The sequence below is a fragment of the Bos indicus genome, chromosome 10, assembly GCF_029378745.1.
Source record: "Bos indicus isolate NIAB-ARS_2022 breed Sahiwal x Tharparkar chromosome 10, NIAB-ARS_B.indTharparkar_mat_pri_1.0, whole genome shotgun sequence".
Classification (NCBI taxonomy): domain Eukaryota; kingdom Metazoa; phylum Chordata; class Mammalia; order Artiodactyla; family Bovidae; genus Bos; species Bos indicus.
The window spans coordinates 37,083,254-37,100,576 of record NC_091769.1 but is presented as its reverse complement, the minus strand read 5'-3'; the positions used below and the strand labels follow the sequence as shown (position 1 = coordinate 37,100,576).

General features: G+C 43.4%; 1 protein-coding gene across 3 annotated transcripts in view; it reads right to left on the bottom strand.

Moving 5' to 3' along the window:
- Positions 1-17,255, bottom strand: part of MAPKBP1 (mitogen-activated protein kinase binding protein 1) — a 53,328-nt gene extending 36,073 nt beyond the window's left edge. For all 3 annotated transcript variants that reach the window (XM_070797327.1, XM_070797328.1, XM_019968582.2), the window contains exons 1-2: positions 15,048-17,255; positions 14,275-14,496 (exon numbers count right to left, since the gene is read on the bottom strand). In XM_070797327.1, the coding sequence (XP_070653428.1) occupies positions 14,275-14,391 (117 nt within the window). In that variant the 5' untranslated portion in view covers positions 14,392-14,496; positions 15,048-17,255. The remainder of the gene's footprint in view (positions 1-14,274; positions 14,497-15,047) is intronic.
- Between the last annotated feature and the right edge of the window lie 68 nt (positions 17,256-17,323).

Sequence of the window (17,323 nt, the reverse complement as noted above, 5' to 3'; positions counted from 1 at the left end):
CACAAAGCAGATTCTCCACCAGATTCTGAGAATTGCCACTTATACAAAAGCCACAAAGAAAGTTCAAGGCCAGGAGGCTCTGTGCAGGGACTTAGCCAGCTGGGCAAAGACCCAGTGACCAGCCCTGGGAGAGGGAAGGGGGAAGCAGGTATCAGGCCCAAGCTCGCTCACTCCTGTTTGTTCAGAATGCAAAGGGCCAGCTGGTGAGAGGCAGGAAGAGACACAATGGCCACTCCAAGAGTGTAGAACAAACCTTGCCTCTCCACTCTGCTCCTGGTCTCTACCCCATATGGACAATTTCCAGTTCTACTGTCTATGCCATGAAGTCTCTGAGACAAATAACTTCCACTATGACAGAAAAACCCAGTCCCCTCACTAGAGCTCAAGATTAGTTGGAATTGAGCCAATTCTGCAGTGCTAGGATTAAAACAGTCTCAGCAACTAAGGAAGGTGAGTCTGCCACTGTTTGAGAAGAGGTGACCTTAGAAATCCTTTAGCCAATAAGCCCCTGGGGACTAGAGAACAGAGGTTCCCAATTCTGCCCCGTCAGTAAAACTACTCAGAGGGCTTACTAAGTTTTGTTCACAAAGCAGTCCCCACCTTTTACCCAGACCCTGCCTCTGCAAGATTCCTGATCAACAGCTATGGGAGGGTGGGGTCGAGGTGAAGCTGCTTATTAAAGCTCTCCAGGAGGTTCCAGTGATTGATAGGGTAGGGAACTATTCAATTAAAGCATTTTGCCTTTTTATTTTCAAATTTCAACCCCTCCTCCTGTGACTAGGGAGGAAAAAAACAACATTCCGAGTAGTCTTATTCTTCAGAATACCCAGATTCATAGGGTGCAAAGGGTCTTGGGCAGAAAGAGGATCTACAACTATACCAGATACCATCTATTGAATGTGTACTCTGTGCCAACAACTGTGCTAAACACTTCGAAAGATCATCTCTTCTAATACTCTTTACAACTTGATGAAGGACTAGTATTAGCTCCATCTCAGAGATAAAGGAGTCAGGTAATTAGTGAATGGAAGAACCAGGATTCAAACATAGGTCTGTCTGGTTTCAGAAATCATGGTGACCAAGGAGGGAGCTCAGGTTCTCCCAAACCACCAAAATGTTGTCACTTCTGACGAGCACACAAGGAAGTCGCCACACCATCGTGAAGGCAGTGGGGACAGGTCTGAGCACCAGGATCGAAGGCAAAGGGCGCAGGAGGAAGTAGAGAGGCAACAGGGTCCTCTCCTGCCTGTGTTAATGTTTGTTTTTTTAAAGTAGCAGCCCTTATCAGTAATGTAACTGGGTCTATAAGTGGGTTCTACACCAATACAGTATACTAACGCATATGTGTGGAATTTAGAAAGATGGTAACGATAACCTGTATGCGAGACAACAAAAGAGACACAGATGTATAGAACAGTCTTTTGGACTCTGTGGGAGAGGGCGAGGGTGGGATGATATGGGAGAATGGCATTGAAACATGTAAATTATCATATGTGAAACGAACCACCAGTCCAGGTGCATGATACAGGGTGCTCAGGACTGGTGCACTGGGATGACCCAGAGGGATGGGATGGGGAGGGAGGTGAGAGAGGGGTTCAGGATGGGGAACACATGTACACCCATGGCAGATTCATGCCAATGTATGACAAAACCAACACAACGTTGTAAAGTAAAAAAATAAATACATAAACTGAAAAAAAAATAATAAAAATGGGTTCTGACCTTTCCTCTCTGAGATGTTGCAGAGAAAAAAGAGTAACAAAGGGTCTTCCGATGTCAGAGTACCCCACGTTGTCACAGCTTACCCGTGTCCAGCTGGCTCTAGAACCTACAGCATAGACGGCTGACACCTATTTCCAAGGAAACTGACATTGACAGGGTCAGAAGCATTTTCATGTGCAGATAGAGGAGCTAAGGATGGCACCGGACCTCAGACCAGAAGAGAGGGAATGAGGGGCCTTTAGCCAAACGACTCAAGTATAATATAACCAATAGCCAATTTCAAAGAACAGCTTGAATAACACAGTGCCTGGTACAGGGCAATATTCCTACCTTCCCTTTCCCTTCCAGTTATCAGAAAGGCAAGGATAGGAGACACCTCAATTTAAGCAACCAGAATAAAGGGAAAAAAAAATTTTTTTTTTCCCTCACTAAGGTCAGTCCTTGCTATAATAATACCGGAACCACAAACAAAGCCTTATGACCTAAAAAATCTGATCAAGAAGGGTCTGATTCTTCTTCATTCACCATCTCTCCATCCCTGAGTTTTCTTAATCTCTTGGTTTCCAAACTTTGTAACGAGGGAGAGTACTAACTGTTCTTTATCTGGACTAACCGTTCAAGGTAATTGTGTGTTCTAGGACATGTGGAGTGGAGAGGACGCTCAGTGCCCCTGCAATCACTCCAACATGTGCCATGGGACTCTCTTTGAAGAAGGAAGATCATTTCAATGTGTTATTCTCTATAAAATGCTGACTTGCCTTCCTCTAGGCTTCCTTGGTGACTCAGACAGTAAAGAATCCACCTGCCATTCAGGAGACCTGGGTTCAATTCCTGAATAGGGAAGATTCCCTAGAGAAAGGAATGGCAACCCACTCCAGTATTTCTGCCTGGAGAATTCCATGGACAGAGGGAGCCTGGTGGGTTACAGTCCATGGGGGTCACAAAAGAGTCATGACTGAGCAACTAACACTTTCCTTTCCATTGCTAACACCAACACCCTGGTTGAGGCCTTCAGCACCATATTCCTGAATATGGTGATGGCTTTCTAATCAATCTCCTTACTGCAGACTCTGCCCTCCCCTCCCCAACCCATCAAAATAATCCTTCCGTAGTATAGCTATGATCATGTCCCTACTCTACTCAAAAACTTTCAATGACTCGTGCTGTGCTTAGTCTCTCCATTGTGTCCGTCTCTTTGCAATCCCATGGACTGTAGCCCACCAGACTCCTCTGTCCATGGGGATTCTCCAGGCAAGAATACTGGAGTGAGTTGCCATGCCCTCCTCCAGGGGATCTTCCCAACACAGGGATCGAACCCAGGTCTCCCACACTGCAGGCAGATTCTTTACCTTCTGAACCAATGATTCCCTAACGCCAACTGAACAAATTATAGTGTCTTAGCCTAGAATCCATCTGTCAATGGGCCCTATCATTCTAATTCTATTTCCTTCTACTCACCATATGAATCATGTGTATTTGTCAATCTGGATTACTCATTATTCTGGAAAGGAGCTCCAGGGCTTTAGTTTATATTCTTCTGCCTGGAATGCCCTTCCCTTGCATCCACCACCCCACACTGAAACCCTACCCTTCCTTTAAGAACCGGCTCAAATATCACATCCCCTATGATTCTTTCTGTGTTCACCCTGGCCAGAAGTGACTCCTCCCTCCTTGGTATTCTTAGAGCAGCACTTAATTTTCACCATTTACATGGCATATGTTACTTAGTATCTTGTACAGAAGTTCTTTATGGATTTGTCTTCTCTCTCCTACTACTCCATAATCTCCTGGAAGGCAAAGACTGTGTCTCATACAATTCTATGCTTATAGCACAGGGCACAATGTTTAATAGAGTGTATCTGTTGAATCCATTTTTACCTTTTACTTATTTTGTCTGGCTGCGCCACGTGGCTTGTGGGATCTTAGTTCTCCAACCAACAATTGAACCCATGCCCGTGGCAGTGAAAGCATGGAGCTGTAACCACTGAACCATCAGAGAATTCCTTGAATCCACTTTTAGCACTTTAAAAATATTTGTGAATATTCTTTAGTTTATTTTACTTAGTAAATTCTTTAATCTCCTAGAGAATCCTCCATCTATCACAGTCAATCCTAGAAGTTGGAGCCGGAAGCAGGATTTTGGTGCCTTTCCAGAAAGAGTAGGGAAGGACTAAATGGAATAATCCATGCGCCTTAAATGATTACAAACAAAACACTGTTACCCCTGACTTTAGTAAATACATGCATGGCATGGCTCTTCATAAATCTGACTTAAATTATAATTAACAAGTCCAAAAAAAGATTTAGATTTTTGCTTAATAAAAGTAACAACTATTATTTTAAAAGAGCTTTACCTGTCCTTTTTAATCAGAAATGGATATAGCTATGAGTAGTTATTCTGGATGTTAGAATTATGAATGGCCTGTTTTCTTCTTTATGTTTCTCTATATTATGTAAAAAAAAATCTTTTCAGAAAGCACATATATTTCAGAAAGTATAAAAAGATATTTTGTTTACCAAAACTAACCAAGGAAATATTTTTAAAGATATCAGAAATGGATTATCTCAAATTCAAGAAGTTAATGATGAATTTGTGGAAAGATATTTTTATATCTTATTATTAATACTAAAAGAAACAAAGTTTATTATACCAGATATATTTTCCAACATTTGTGCATAAAATGAGTATACAGATTTTTAAATTTAAACATTTTAGATTTAAGTATGAAATACACGTTTAAATTGGAGAGACTTTTATCTTTATTGTTTTTTTCTACTTACAAAAATAACACAGACTCATTGTAAAAAAATTCCAACATTACAGAAATATAGAAATGTAGATAGTGAATGTCCAGCATAATCTACTCTCCCTCCCTGAGGTAACCAATTTTAACAACAATTTGGTATTCATAGCCACACAATTTTTTCTATGCACATACTAACATACATGTCTTAACAAAATATAAATAATCATTAACATAAAAACTGTTGCACAGTTTGCTTTTTGTCACATAATAGGTTTTGTATACTCTCTCATGTCAGTATATATAGATTGACCTCATTTTTTCCAACAAGTACAAGGTATTTCATTTTATGGATATACATCAATCCCCTATTGATGGTTACTTCAAAGATTTTACTACTGTGAATAATGCTCCCTAACAACAAAAAATTCAGTTATATATACTTTTGTGTGGTGTGAATGTTTGCATAGAATAAAATCCCAGAACTATAACTGCTAGATCAAAAGATGAATATGTAAATTTTCCTTCTAAAGGATATTACCAAGTTATCCTTTAAAAAAACGGTTAGGTCAGTCTCTGCTTTCACCAATAGTGAAGGGTATGAATGCACTTGTGTCCCCCCATCTTCAGATATATTTTCTTTAAGCAAAAATTATTTAAACAGGTTATTTCACTCTTGTCCCGTATAGAAACTCAAAACAATGGGTCATAAAATTAATGCATTTTCACTCTGCCTTTAAATTCGTAGTCTGAAAGGAAGCTCTAAGACTAATTCACTTCCCAAATTATTTCCCAACATAAATGAATTAGCTCCCAAAGAAGAAAAAAGTTCTATTTGTTTCTATAGATGCTATTGCTGCTAAAAAGCATGCTTATTACTCCAGTGATCTTCAATCAGACACAGTAAATTAGGACTCTCCCCACTCCCGGTTCACTAGTTTGATGTTTTTTCATTCCCAAAAAACATATCCATAGCCCTGAAATACATTACACAGTAGCTGGTATCAAAAAGAATATTTGCTAAGCCATTCTTTTTGGTCCTTAGTTAAAGCACGGTCGGTACAAGTTAATATTGGCAAGGCAAAGGACACAGCATAAAGGTGCACGGAGGATGATTCAACATTGGAACAGAAGCTGAACCTGCAAAAAAGGACTTCTCACAAATGGGAACTTGAACGAATATTTTGCCGGCAAATCAGAAACAAATTCCTGGATATTCTAGAAATCTATGGACCCTGATAACACTAGCAACCCCGTAACAGCTGTAACCTTATTTAGCTTTTATACTGTGCTTTCACGTTCATTAAACCTCATTTAATCCTCACAACAGCCCTGGGAGGAAGCTGTAAGTATTCCAGTTTTACAAATGAGAGAGAAATCAGTGCCCTCAGAAGTGAGGAAGCTGTCCCACCAGCCCCCACTACGCTCTACCACCAATCCCCTCACACCCACACCCACTCCCAGCACGCAACTCGAAGTATGGTGGGCACCACTTGGGAGCCTGGTGGTACTGCAGAGTCTTGGGGTGGGTCTGAATCTTAACCTGCATCTCAGCAAGGCCACTGGCCTCTTGCCCCCACCCGTTAATTTGTCTATACGTTAACTCCTGGAAGCCCTATTCCCTAGCCATTTCTGGGTTTGCTAGGAGGGAAAGTCTCTACCACAGTGGCATGGCGGCCTCAGAAGGGAGACCAAAGCAGCCTGGGGACAGAAGGACATCCTAAGGAGAAAGGGCATGTTTAGAAAAGTCAGCAGCAGGTTATTATGTCATATGAAAACCATCACATTGTGCAAAGATAGTGTATTTTTCCAGCTAGAAGCTGACCAGTAGTGTCAGGGTCCCAGAGGCAAGCAAGCCCGCAGCCTGCCTGTTGCATGTTAAATCCTGACAAGCAGCTGCTTGCCTTCCTCCAGGCAGTAGTTGAGTGATGGCAAGAGTCAAGGTTTCTGAGCATGCTCTCAACCCCTCCTTCATGATCACAAAGTAGCTTGGGGCTTCCTCTCCTCAGGATTAACTAGGCCAGCTGCAGGAAAGCATGCATTAAGATCCCTTGCTTTTGCACCCCTGATGTTATCACTGTTGCCTACTTGAGGAAATAAATCAAGAGAATACAAATTTCACATCAAGTGAGGCAAGGCACTTGCTCAAGGAACTTAGCAAACCTGGAGCCTGCCCAGCCAAACAGAATCAGGTGGGCAAATGATGTCATTTTTGCTTATTTTCATGTTCACTGAACCCCAGCTATCATCACCCAGGTCAGCCCCGACACAGGATATTCCAGATTCAGTTTCTTTCACAGAAAACAGGCATTTCAACTCAGTGACTCTCCACAACTTCAAAGACAAGGTCAGTTTGCATAGGGACAGCTACAAGGTAACAGAGGTGGAGAACTGGGGTGATGAGGGAGAGATTTGGGGTAGGTAGTACTAGCAAGCCACCAGGAGTATAAGCTACACAATCAACTGCCATCTAGGAAAAAAACAGTTTAAAGCCTCATGATACCCCCCTATACACACACACACACACACACACACACAACCAAGGCATCAGTTGGTCTCCACTTCACTCCCCGACCTCGCTCCAACCCCGAGAGAGAAGCAGCAACTGCTTGTGGCTTATCGTCATCTGGAACCACACAGCTGTGCCCTGTCATCTTGACATTCGCGGACCCACAGAACCCCACAAGCTGTACATTTTCTAAGGATACCACAGCATGAGAAGCTGGGATACAGTCCAGGAAATCTGGAGTTGGGAGTGGGAAGAGGAGCAAGGACATACAGGGACAAGGGTTAATGAATGATGGTTCTAAAACAACAGTCTGAGAAGTTAATTAAACTAATTTTATAGGGAATGTTGGGGGAAAAGTACATTTTTAAAGGTACTGCTCTTTTTCAAGCTGATCACAGATGTGACACTTGGCTGCAGCAATACTAGGCATATTTCTGTGCTCAGTGTTATATTTTGCACATGAAGATTCCCCGGGAGGAGTACAGGATAAAGATTAGGATCAGGCTTTGGAGTTAAGACAGCCAAGATTTGAATCACAGCTCAGTCATCCACTGGATATATAACCACCTCTCTTAGCATCAGCTTCCTCATTTACAAAATGGAGATAGTAACAGTACTTACAGTAGGGTGATATGAAACTTAAATAATGTATGTATATACTTAGCACAGTACACAGCAAAAAGCTCAATAAAAATTAGTCACTATTACCACTACAAATATTAGAATTTCCAGTATTATTATTGTAAGATAAAGACAGGAAGCATGGACAACAAAAGTTGGGAATGGGTGGTTCCAAAAAGCATACTACCTGGAAATGGGGAATGGCACAAATCTATAATGGATGGAAAAAGAAACTTGAAAAGTAAAAGAACAGCTAGTCAAGATTAAGTCCTCGGGTACTTCAATTTTTAACAATAAAATCGTCTTAATTACATATGACAAAAACCTCATCTCACCTTAATGACACCTTTAGCATCACATCCTTCAGAAAGTACCAACACCTTGGCAGCATTCTGTTTCTTGACTTGGGTGGTGGTTACATGAGCAATCATTTTATAATTGTGCACAATAAAAAAGGCTATATTATTATATTTCATAAACTTTTCAATGTCTATTATATTTATTCCACAATTTTTTTTAAAGTTTTTAAGTGCTGCTGCTAAGTCGCTTCAGTCGTGTCCAACTCTGTGCGACCCTACAGACGGCAGCCCACCAGGCTCCCCCATCCCTGGGATTCTCCAGGCAAGAGTACTGTAGTGGGGTGCCAATTGTGCAAGCACCTTTAATGGGTTAGCCAAACTCACAGGGAAACGGCCAGAAGCATCACTAAAGGAACAGAGACAGCAAAGAGAGGAGAGGCATGACGGGAAGTCAGAAATTGTAGTGAGCTCTGTGCGAGTGAGAAGCAATGCTCAAACCCAGAAGAGGCTGAGGAATTCCTTCTCAGGATTCCTCCCAAAGAGAATGTGACAAAGTGGAGGTGGGGGGAGAATAAAAACAGCCATGTGGTTTCACAAAGTGTTGTTCCAAGATCTTCCGCTATATTTAAATCTCAACTATGAATGTAGGGGCAGGGAAGGGAAAGTATGTTTAGCTCCATTCCAGGTTTAGGAGGAGAGATAAAGTGCATAAACTTAACAAATCTAAACTAAGAAGAGAGGTTGTTTTATAGACTAGGGAAGCAATACACAGAGCATCACATTCTGTGATAAGATGAGTGAGGGCGGAATTCTCTCCCCAGAAGTCAAAGAGGAGATAAGTATGAACTCTTTCTTCTGGACGCATCCTTCAAAACCAGAGGAAAATGCTGTGGCCAATTGAGAAGCACTGTGGACTTGCTGATACAACTGTCAGGAGGAAGGAAACCAAGATCTGGAAAATCTGAACAACCAAAAATACCAACCTTAAGGATCTACACTGCCCAGTCTGTCTACCACACTCACTTTATTTCTTGCCCTCCCCATCCCTCTTTTTTTTTTTTTTTAAGAGGTAACAGAAACTAAAGTAAAATCTATGATGCAGATTTGATTCAGTAAACTTCCAAAGAGGTGGGCAGCTCTCACTACACATCCTACTGAGAATTATTATAAAAGAAGGCTGATAGAAACCTGGCCCTGTCCTGCATTAAACAACAGAGCCCAGAGGAGAGGCTTAGCTGGCAGCACTGGGAATGTGATGTATAATATAACGAATCCTACTGAAAACACTGTAGCTTTTTTCCCTACTAACACAGCAATCTAGACATGAAGGAAAAATCAACAGATACTCTGAGAACAAAGGGGACAGCCATGTTCCCAGAGAAGCTTAGTGTGAATAAACACAGTCCCAAATTTCAAACCCTGGACTGTTTTCCAAACAAAGGGGCAGTGATATCAGCCACAAGTCCAACTTGAGACTCAGGGGGTTGATAGAGAGGGTACAGAGCTCAGGCTGAAGCCTCATTTCTAAATATGAATGTTTTCTCATTAGTCAAGAAATGAAAACACACAGATAACAAGGAGAAGAGGGAGGGAAGTCAAGAGAAACACCAATGGCCCCAAAGATACTAAAAATATCAGCAAGAAATAAGACAGTCATTCAACCTGATCCAACAGGGGAAACTTGCCCTAAATCACAAGCTGAGAGAGGGAAAAGAAATGCGAGAAGTAGCAGTGCTGTTAGACCCTGAAAGGCAGGAGGCCAAGTAGATGAGGGGAGGCTCTGCAAGACAACTTAGAGCCCGAAGAGACTGGGCTATTTTAGACGGCAAAGCAAGGGGTGCTTGATTGCGAAGAGAAGAATTTCTGTCTCCCCAGTGAGACTTACTTTGAAGGCTGAGGGCAGCTGCAGGCACCGGAAGGAAAAGGAAATGGAGATCAAAGGAACACGACCAGGAGGACACCTCACTCTTTTCACTGTACACCACCTGTTCTGAGGAGCTCACAGCACTTCACAAGACTTAACTGAAGAATATACTGGAGGCAGAAAATGCAACAAGAACTTGCCCAAGTTCACTCACAAAAACAGGTGAGGGGCAGGGCTGCTGGCACAGAGGCCTCTCCTCTCGGTCATCTATTCTAGGCAGGGAACCCAGAGAGTGTGTATTAAACATGAAAAACTCTGGGTTGCTATGAGTCCCAAGGGGAGTGGGTAATGGAATGGTACCAAAAAAAACCTGGCCAGGACCCAGGGATTGTCATAAAGTTTCCTATTTCTGCCCCCAAGGGAAATTCCTGCCCATCTGTAGTTAAGTCAGTGATCAGCTCCTTACAAATGACCCTACAACAGGGCACTTCTCTCAGATCTATCCCTGATATAGCAGTTTCAGAACAATTAGTCCAGAAGACACTGTGGAGATTTGTGAAGACACAAGGAGAAGCATATAGTTACTGAGATAGCTTCATACATTCCCAAGAACCCTCAATGAGGACTTGGGTATGAAGTCAACAGATGTCAGAGTCCTACCTAGCATGTAAGCCAAGGGGTTCATAACCCAGCAGTGGGCAGCTGGTGGAACTTAATAGATACACAAACAACAAACTCTACCCCCTGAGGTTCTGATTCCATATAGACAGGATGGGGCATAGGAAAGGGTACTTTTTAGAAGCTGCACAGGTATTCTGATGTCTTAAAGCTCTCCTGACCATTCCCCCAAGTTGAGCACCATGAAGCTAAATCCAGTGATGTATAAATGCTTTGAAAATGAATATGATCCCCCTCTACCAAATCAGCAGAGTATAGAGTCACAATACTAATATCTGGGTTCAAACACTAAGCAAAAGGTGAAATTAGATTACTGCCAGTTTTTTCTTCTCTATGAAACTCACCTACACAAATTTTTCTCATTGCCACATATTAAAAGGCACAAAGCACCACCGTACAGTCAGGCAGGAGAAACATTGGGGAAAGAAATGGGGGTGGGGGGGACGGAGAGTAAATTAGACTTATAAAAACTGAGAACCAGAAGAAAGCTGCAGTTACTTTGCCGCCCATTGTTTTCAAAGGGATAATATATTAATATATAATGCAGGTTGGACTAATGCCTATTAATAAGGAAGATGATTTCAAAACCTCCCTTACTCACTTCAAAATCTAACAACCCTCCAGGACAAGCAATGCTTTTGTATCCCTAACTTAAATCTTGCTTGCTTGGCTCCAGTCCATTTCTGTCCTTTGTTAAAATGAAAAACAACTCAGCTCCTTCCACATAAAAATCTTTCAGAAAGTTTAAGAAAAGAGGGGGAGGTTTAGCCACCAAGAGCACATACATTTGCTTCTTAAGGAAAACCACAGTTCAACCAAAATGAGAGAAAGAATTGAAAAATTGCACAGGATTTGAAGTTGCAGGGTGTTTACAGCTGATAACCTTGAGTTCCACTTTGTCAAGACTCAGCAGATCTGGCATAAAACCTCAAATTACTCTTCTCTAATTCTGTTACACTGCAGAGACTTCTTTCCTTCCCTTAGAGAAAATATAATAGAAATCCCAGCTCTCACCTACTCTCTCTAATAACTTAAATCCCCATCTCTACTGGCTCTCACTTTGGCTTTTAACCATATTTTAACCATATTTTTAACTAGGTCTCTTCTGAATTAAAAAGCTTTTAATGAGCACTACTTTCTGGATATATATACTTCTCTTTCTCTCTAATGCCCTTCACACTTAAATAGGATGTGTCTCTATTTCTTTTTTAAATTTCTTTTCAACATTTTATTATTTCTAATTTTGATTTCTAAAGAAGTCACAAATTCCTCCTGAACATTTGCTCTTCTTCTGGAATTTACCTTCACTATATTTGAGATCTTTTAATTTTTCTCATCCATTTATTCATTTAGTATTTAGACCATTCCTTACACTGTACGAAGCCTGGTGATGTAAAGGAAATAAAGAACATGGCCCTGACCTTAAGAAATGAAGACATACATAAAGAACAATTAGAGACTGATTCCAAGGTGGTAGGGCTAGTCTGAGAAGGCCCCGTGGCTCCAGTAAATATAGAGTTGGATCTAAAAATAAGTGGAGAATTTGGTGAAAAGGCTACTTTAGATAGAAGGAACAGTTATGATTCAAAGCAACAGGCCATATGAGGTAAGAGCTGCATAAAGGCCCTCTGTCACTTCCTTCTTTGCCCCCAACCACCACAAAATACGTATGTCTTTTGGTCTTCAAATTTTGCTTCAGAGTTAGTTATCCATGAATCACAAGCTCTATGACTGTTACCACAGCTACCATATATTAGAGCAGCACATGAAGCCTTATACACCAGGTCTTACGTTGGTTACCATAAGGCAGGCTTTTAGAATCATCTCGGGTAGTCTTCAATAAAGAGTGCCGGGAGTCGGGCATCTGCAAGAGGCAAGGTCTGAGGCACGCAAAGGCAGCTACTAGTTTTGGGTGCTAAAGATATGCACCGGCACTCGAGCTCAGTCAGACTATTCAAGGGTCATTCAACTTCAGCTAAGTATTTCCTTCATTCACAGCTCTAGGACAAACAAAGCCATTTAAAGCAGTTTGAAGCACTGAATTCCTATGTGAAGCGGGGACGTTTAATGGTGATGCCAAAGATTCCAGTTTTCACTGTTTTCCTGGAGAGCTTCTCCTCTTCTCTTGTTCAAGCATCCCTTCCTCGGTGAAAGTTTTTTCCTAATCCCCCTAAGCTGATTTAGGTTCCCTCCCCTGTACTGCCATCAACACCTTTATACATACTTCCAGGACAGCATTTGCCACATCATGTTGTAATTATTTGTTTACATGTCTGACTAGCCACAAGCTCTTTGATGGCAAGGATAATGTTTTATTCATCACTGATTCTACACATCATTGGCACTTAATAAACGTTTGTTGAATGTATTAATGATTAATGACATAGTAAATTTTAAAGAATGGTGACCATACCTTCTGGATTCCAGACCAAAATTACAATAAGTACTAATACTGAAGACTAAAATCCCACCATACATTTCTATTACGTGTATCATTCTGGGTCAGAAAAAGAGGCCAAAAATACAAGAAGATGGCTCTAACAGTGCCGGTCATTGCCAAGTAACCAGCCAGGAATACGAGAGCCTCCAACACCAAGAATGATCCAACACAACAAACAAGTGAACAGAGCCAAATCCAAGACAGTTGTCTATGTTTCAGGCTCATTCTCCTGCCTTTGGAGATTATGAACAATGATCAATGAGGGCCCCTGGAAAAGTCACTCTCTCCACAGCCATGGAACCTTGTGGCCAAATATGATTCCTGCTGAAAGAATATACAGGAAAGGGGGTCATTTGTGACCAAAGCCAAGTAAGCTTCCACTAAGGGACAGGGATCTGAGTTAAGTCCTCCCAGAACTCTGCCATGCTGTATATTAGCATTCCAAATCATTCCTCACTGGGTTTACTCATCTCTGAAGAGATGCAGGCAAGGCAATAAAATGCTGCTGTCTCAAACGCCTCTCCCTGTAGCAATCCTGCACCACACAAGGCCACTGTGTTTACAGGCTGCTAATATGACACAAAAGTCTAATCTGATCCTGTGGGAACAAGGCCCCACTTTCCCTCAGGGATTAAATAAATTTAGTCGGCTTTTGTATTCCCAAACTTGTGGGGCTCTAGAAGTTGAAGAAAGCATAAACACCACCACTCAGACAAGTGAGGGGATGGAAGGGGACTTGGTTCCTGGAGAACTTCTGCAGCAGGGTGGGATATAGTGAATGAGATGAGCAATGTCCAGGGGCAAACCAGAATTTGCATGGCTGGCAGATACTTGGCCCCTTGCATGTTACCTTTTCTAAAAAGCCAAGAAACTCCAGTTAAATTAATTCAGGTCTCTTGCATAGACAAGTAAATTTGTTTTGACCCCAAGGAAGAGCATTTACCAAGCCAATTCCTCTGACAAGGTGTTTTAGCACATTTCTGCTACCACTGTCTTAGAGAAACCCAGCTGTGACACTTAACACTTGTGGTAGCTCAGCCCATCACAGGATACGTGGTCTCACTACCTTCTTCCAAGAAGGAAAACTGAGTCAGCATATCAACTGGCTTCCCCAAGCATAGACTTAGTTTGTAGTGAGGCCACAATTGAACCCTCATGTTGCCTTCCTCATGCTCTTCGCGGATGAATCTCAGCATGCTCACCCATGAGGCTCTTTTCCCTTTACCTTATAACTAAATAATTGCTTTCTTGAGCGGCAGAGATGGTCCTTTAGAGCTACCATGAGCTTCTAGTTCTCCTCTTTCCCCAGAAAGAGTAAGGTAAAAGATGTACGTGGAGCAGACAAGGGGAGGGGAGAGGAGGGATGGGAAGGGTTGGCTCCCAATACTAGGACTCACCTTGGAGCTGAGGTCTTCTCGCCGGTTTCCTGCCTTACTCCTGCGTAATTTGATGGACGGGGATCGCAGAAGGTTCTTGATCCGGCTGGTAATGGTTGACCCCTCCACAGCCATCATGATGGGGAGCCCCGGGGACAGCTCCTGGCCCAATCCTGGGACTTGCCTCAACAGCGGCAATGCTTTCCCACTCCACAGGCCCTTCCAGTATGCCCTCTCACTGACCTGAGATGGTAGAGGCCACCTTACCTTCTGCCTAAGCTGTGCCTGCAGCTCTTATCTCTAGGTAACTGCCCTCTCCCTTAGCCTCATTCCCACCTTCAAGCCCTGCGCGGTTTCTTAAAACGCCTTAAGGACAGACTCAGGGAAAGGGGGCGTTAAAAAGCCTGAGCTGCGAAGAAATGCCAGGCCCACACCTGCCAGAGGCGTTCAACTGAAAGGATAAGATGGGCCCTAGAAGGGCTAGTGACTGGTCCGATTCCCGTTAACTCCCAATTGTTTTCATGGCAACAGCAGCGTCTAAAGGAGGAGGACACCGAGGCTACCAAGGAGCCCCGCAGCGGTCGTGAGCACCTGCGCCGGCGGCCGCGGGGACACCCAGCCCGGCGGGGCTCGTCTTGGCCCTGCAACCCTTTCTGCCACGGGGGCCTCCCTCCCCCACCCACGACCCTCCCGAGCTCGCTCTCAGGCCGCCACGGGAGCCCTAGATCCTTCGCTTTTCGGTCCCTCAGAAGCCCCTGCTACTCGCCAGCGCCCCCGCTCGGGCCCAGCCTCACCAGCCCCCGGGCGCGAGGGCCGCCCGGCTCGCAGCGCCCTCAGGCATCGCGCTCAGCGATTTCAGCTCCGCTGCGGCAGCGGCAGAAGCAGCTATGGTGGCACGAGCGGCTCAAAACGCGAACTACCGTCTGGGCTCAGCCACCGGCTGGATAGGAGGAGCGGAGACGAGGGGGCGCGGCCTCTACGCACGGGGGCGTTCCCAGAGTGGACGAGTACGGCTTATGGGGCGGGGCCCAGGAAAGGGCCTAGGAAGCGAGGACTGGGCACCCGGGATCCACGGATTCCGCACAATGCAGTCGCGACTACGGATCCTAGAGGGAGGTCGTCAGAACACGGCTTCAGAACTGAGAAAACCAAGCCTTTTATGGTATTATCAGGCCTGGTCCCCCAGAGAAGCGCACTTCCCAGAACCCTAACAGGACGGTAACCACGCCCCCAGCGGCACTATGGTTGGCTTTTAATAGGCCCGAGGGACCGAGCTGAAACTCCTAGCTGAGAATTACAGGACTGGATACAGCCATAAAGTCTGCTTCCAAGCGCCGGGATTTAAAGTGGCTAGAATAATTTCTGCTCGCCGCTTGCCGGGCGAGTTGACCTACATGGAAATAATTCTTCATAAGTCGATCGCTACGGAGTGTATTGAACTAAGCAACCTGATTGGCCGCGGTGGAAGAAGGCGGAAGAAGCTGATAGCCTAGGAGAGAGCTTTAGGCGGGAAGGGTGCGATCGGGTCAATGTGCCGATGGGACGTATTTGTTTCATGTTTTCTTTAGCCTCCAATGTTCCATCTCGTTCTCATCCAGTTAACCAGTTGCTCCAGCCATTTTCCATGTTCCTGTCAAAACTCACTCACGAACCCTTTTCCTTGATACAGTTACTTTGGCGATTTCACTGCCAAGCTTGTTGGCACCAGATTCAATAGTAAAAGTTTTTCTAGCTCAACGGGTGGGGGAGAGAAGTTGGGGGGATGGCAGAGTGTGCACAGAAACACCTTTGCCTATTATTTAATACGTGTTTCAACCTAAGTTTGTTTTCTAGGTGCCTTTCCGCCTAGTTGCTAGAGAAATTACCTTACAAAAAGCTTAACCTATTTCAACAGTTGGGCTCCAGAGAAAGAGTACACTGATACGTCTCCCATCTGATCCAGATACTTAAGGGGAACCCTGGGGGAGATGACATGTTAGCAAGAGGGAAAAACTCTTAAACCTACTTACTGCTGTGAGTGGCTCTTGTACTGCCAAGTGACAGAACAGGTATATACTTGTGTGAGAACTGTAAAGCTAACAAGTTGACATAAACGTCACTTCTTGGAAGACCAGCTGGCAATAGCTACCAGAAGCAAAGATCAGGGAAGTCACCTCTTGGAAAACCAACTGGCAATAGCTACCAGAGGAATGACCTTTCCTTCCTTTCAACCATGCATTGCAGAGGTAATGAAATATAAAATGGTATTTTCAAATTTGGAGGAGGTGGTCAAGGTCATTAGCCGTAACTGTATGAAACTGGGGGCTGGTTCCTTTCACTCCTTGCTAGTCTGATTTTGCCTCCATGGCGGCAGGCAGGGGGGCGTGGAGGATCAATGAAGCACTGCTGATAAAGGGTGCCACCTGGTGTCCTTACTTGTGTGCTGCATTCCCGAGCAAATCTCACCTCCACCCATTAGAGCTGTCCCTAATTCTATCTGGATCATTTCTCACTTACCTAACCACTCATGGCCAGGAAAGTCATTGGTCATTTCCTATCAAAAGCTATTTGGTTTATCCTCTTCAGAAAAATGTTCCCCAAATTACTCCCATCTGAAGCTGAAGTTACAGAAACAATACAAGCTCCTGCTTTCATTGTCTAAGATGATCTGGCAAAAAACAACTGAGAACAGTGTAATGAAGAGACTTAAGTCTAGAATCTGGATACTTCCAGTCTAGGATCAACATCACGTATTTTTAATTCTTCACAACTGAGTCCTACCTTACTATCTAGGATATGTACCGTGTAGACTTTTAAGTACCAATTTGGGAAATAGGCTTGTAGGCTCAGAAAATCATCATCCCAGGTCCAAAGTGAATAAACTCATTATTCCCTTTTCTTCAAATAATTGCTATCCCACCCTCCAAAATGCAGCTGACCCTTACACATATATTTCATTGTTCATATGCTATTTCATGTTTTATTCACTTGTCTATGTCCTCAATATGTATACATGGTTGTCAGATTCTAAAATTCCACATGTCTAGGAAAGGTGTATACAATTGTCTGTTTTCACGACCATAATTAGATT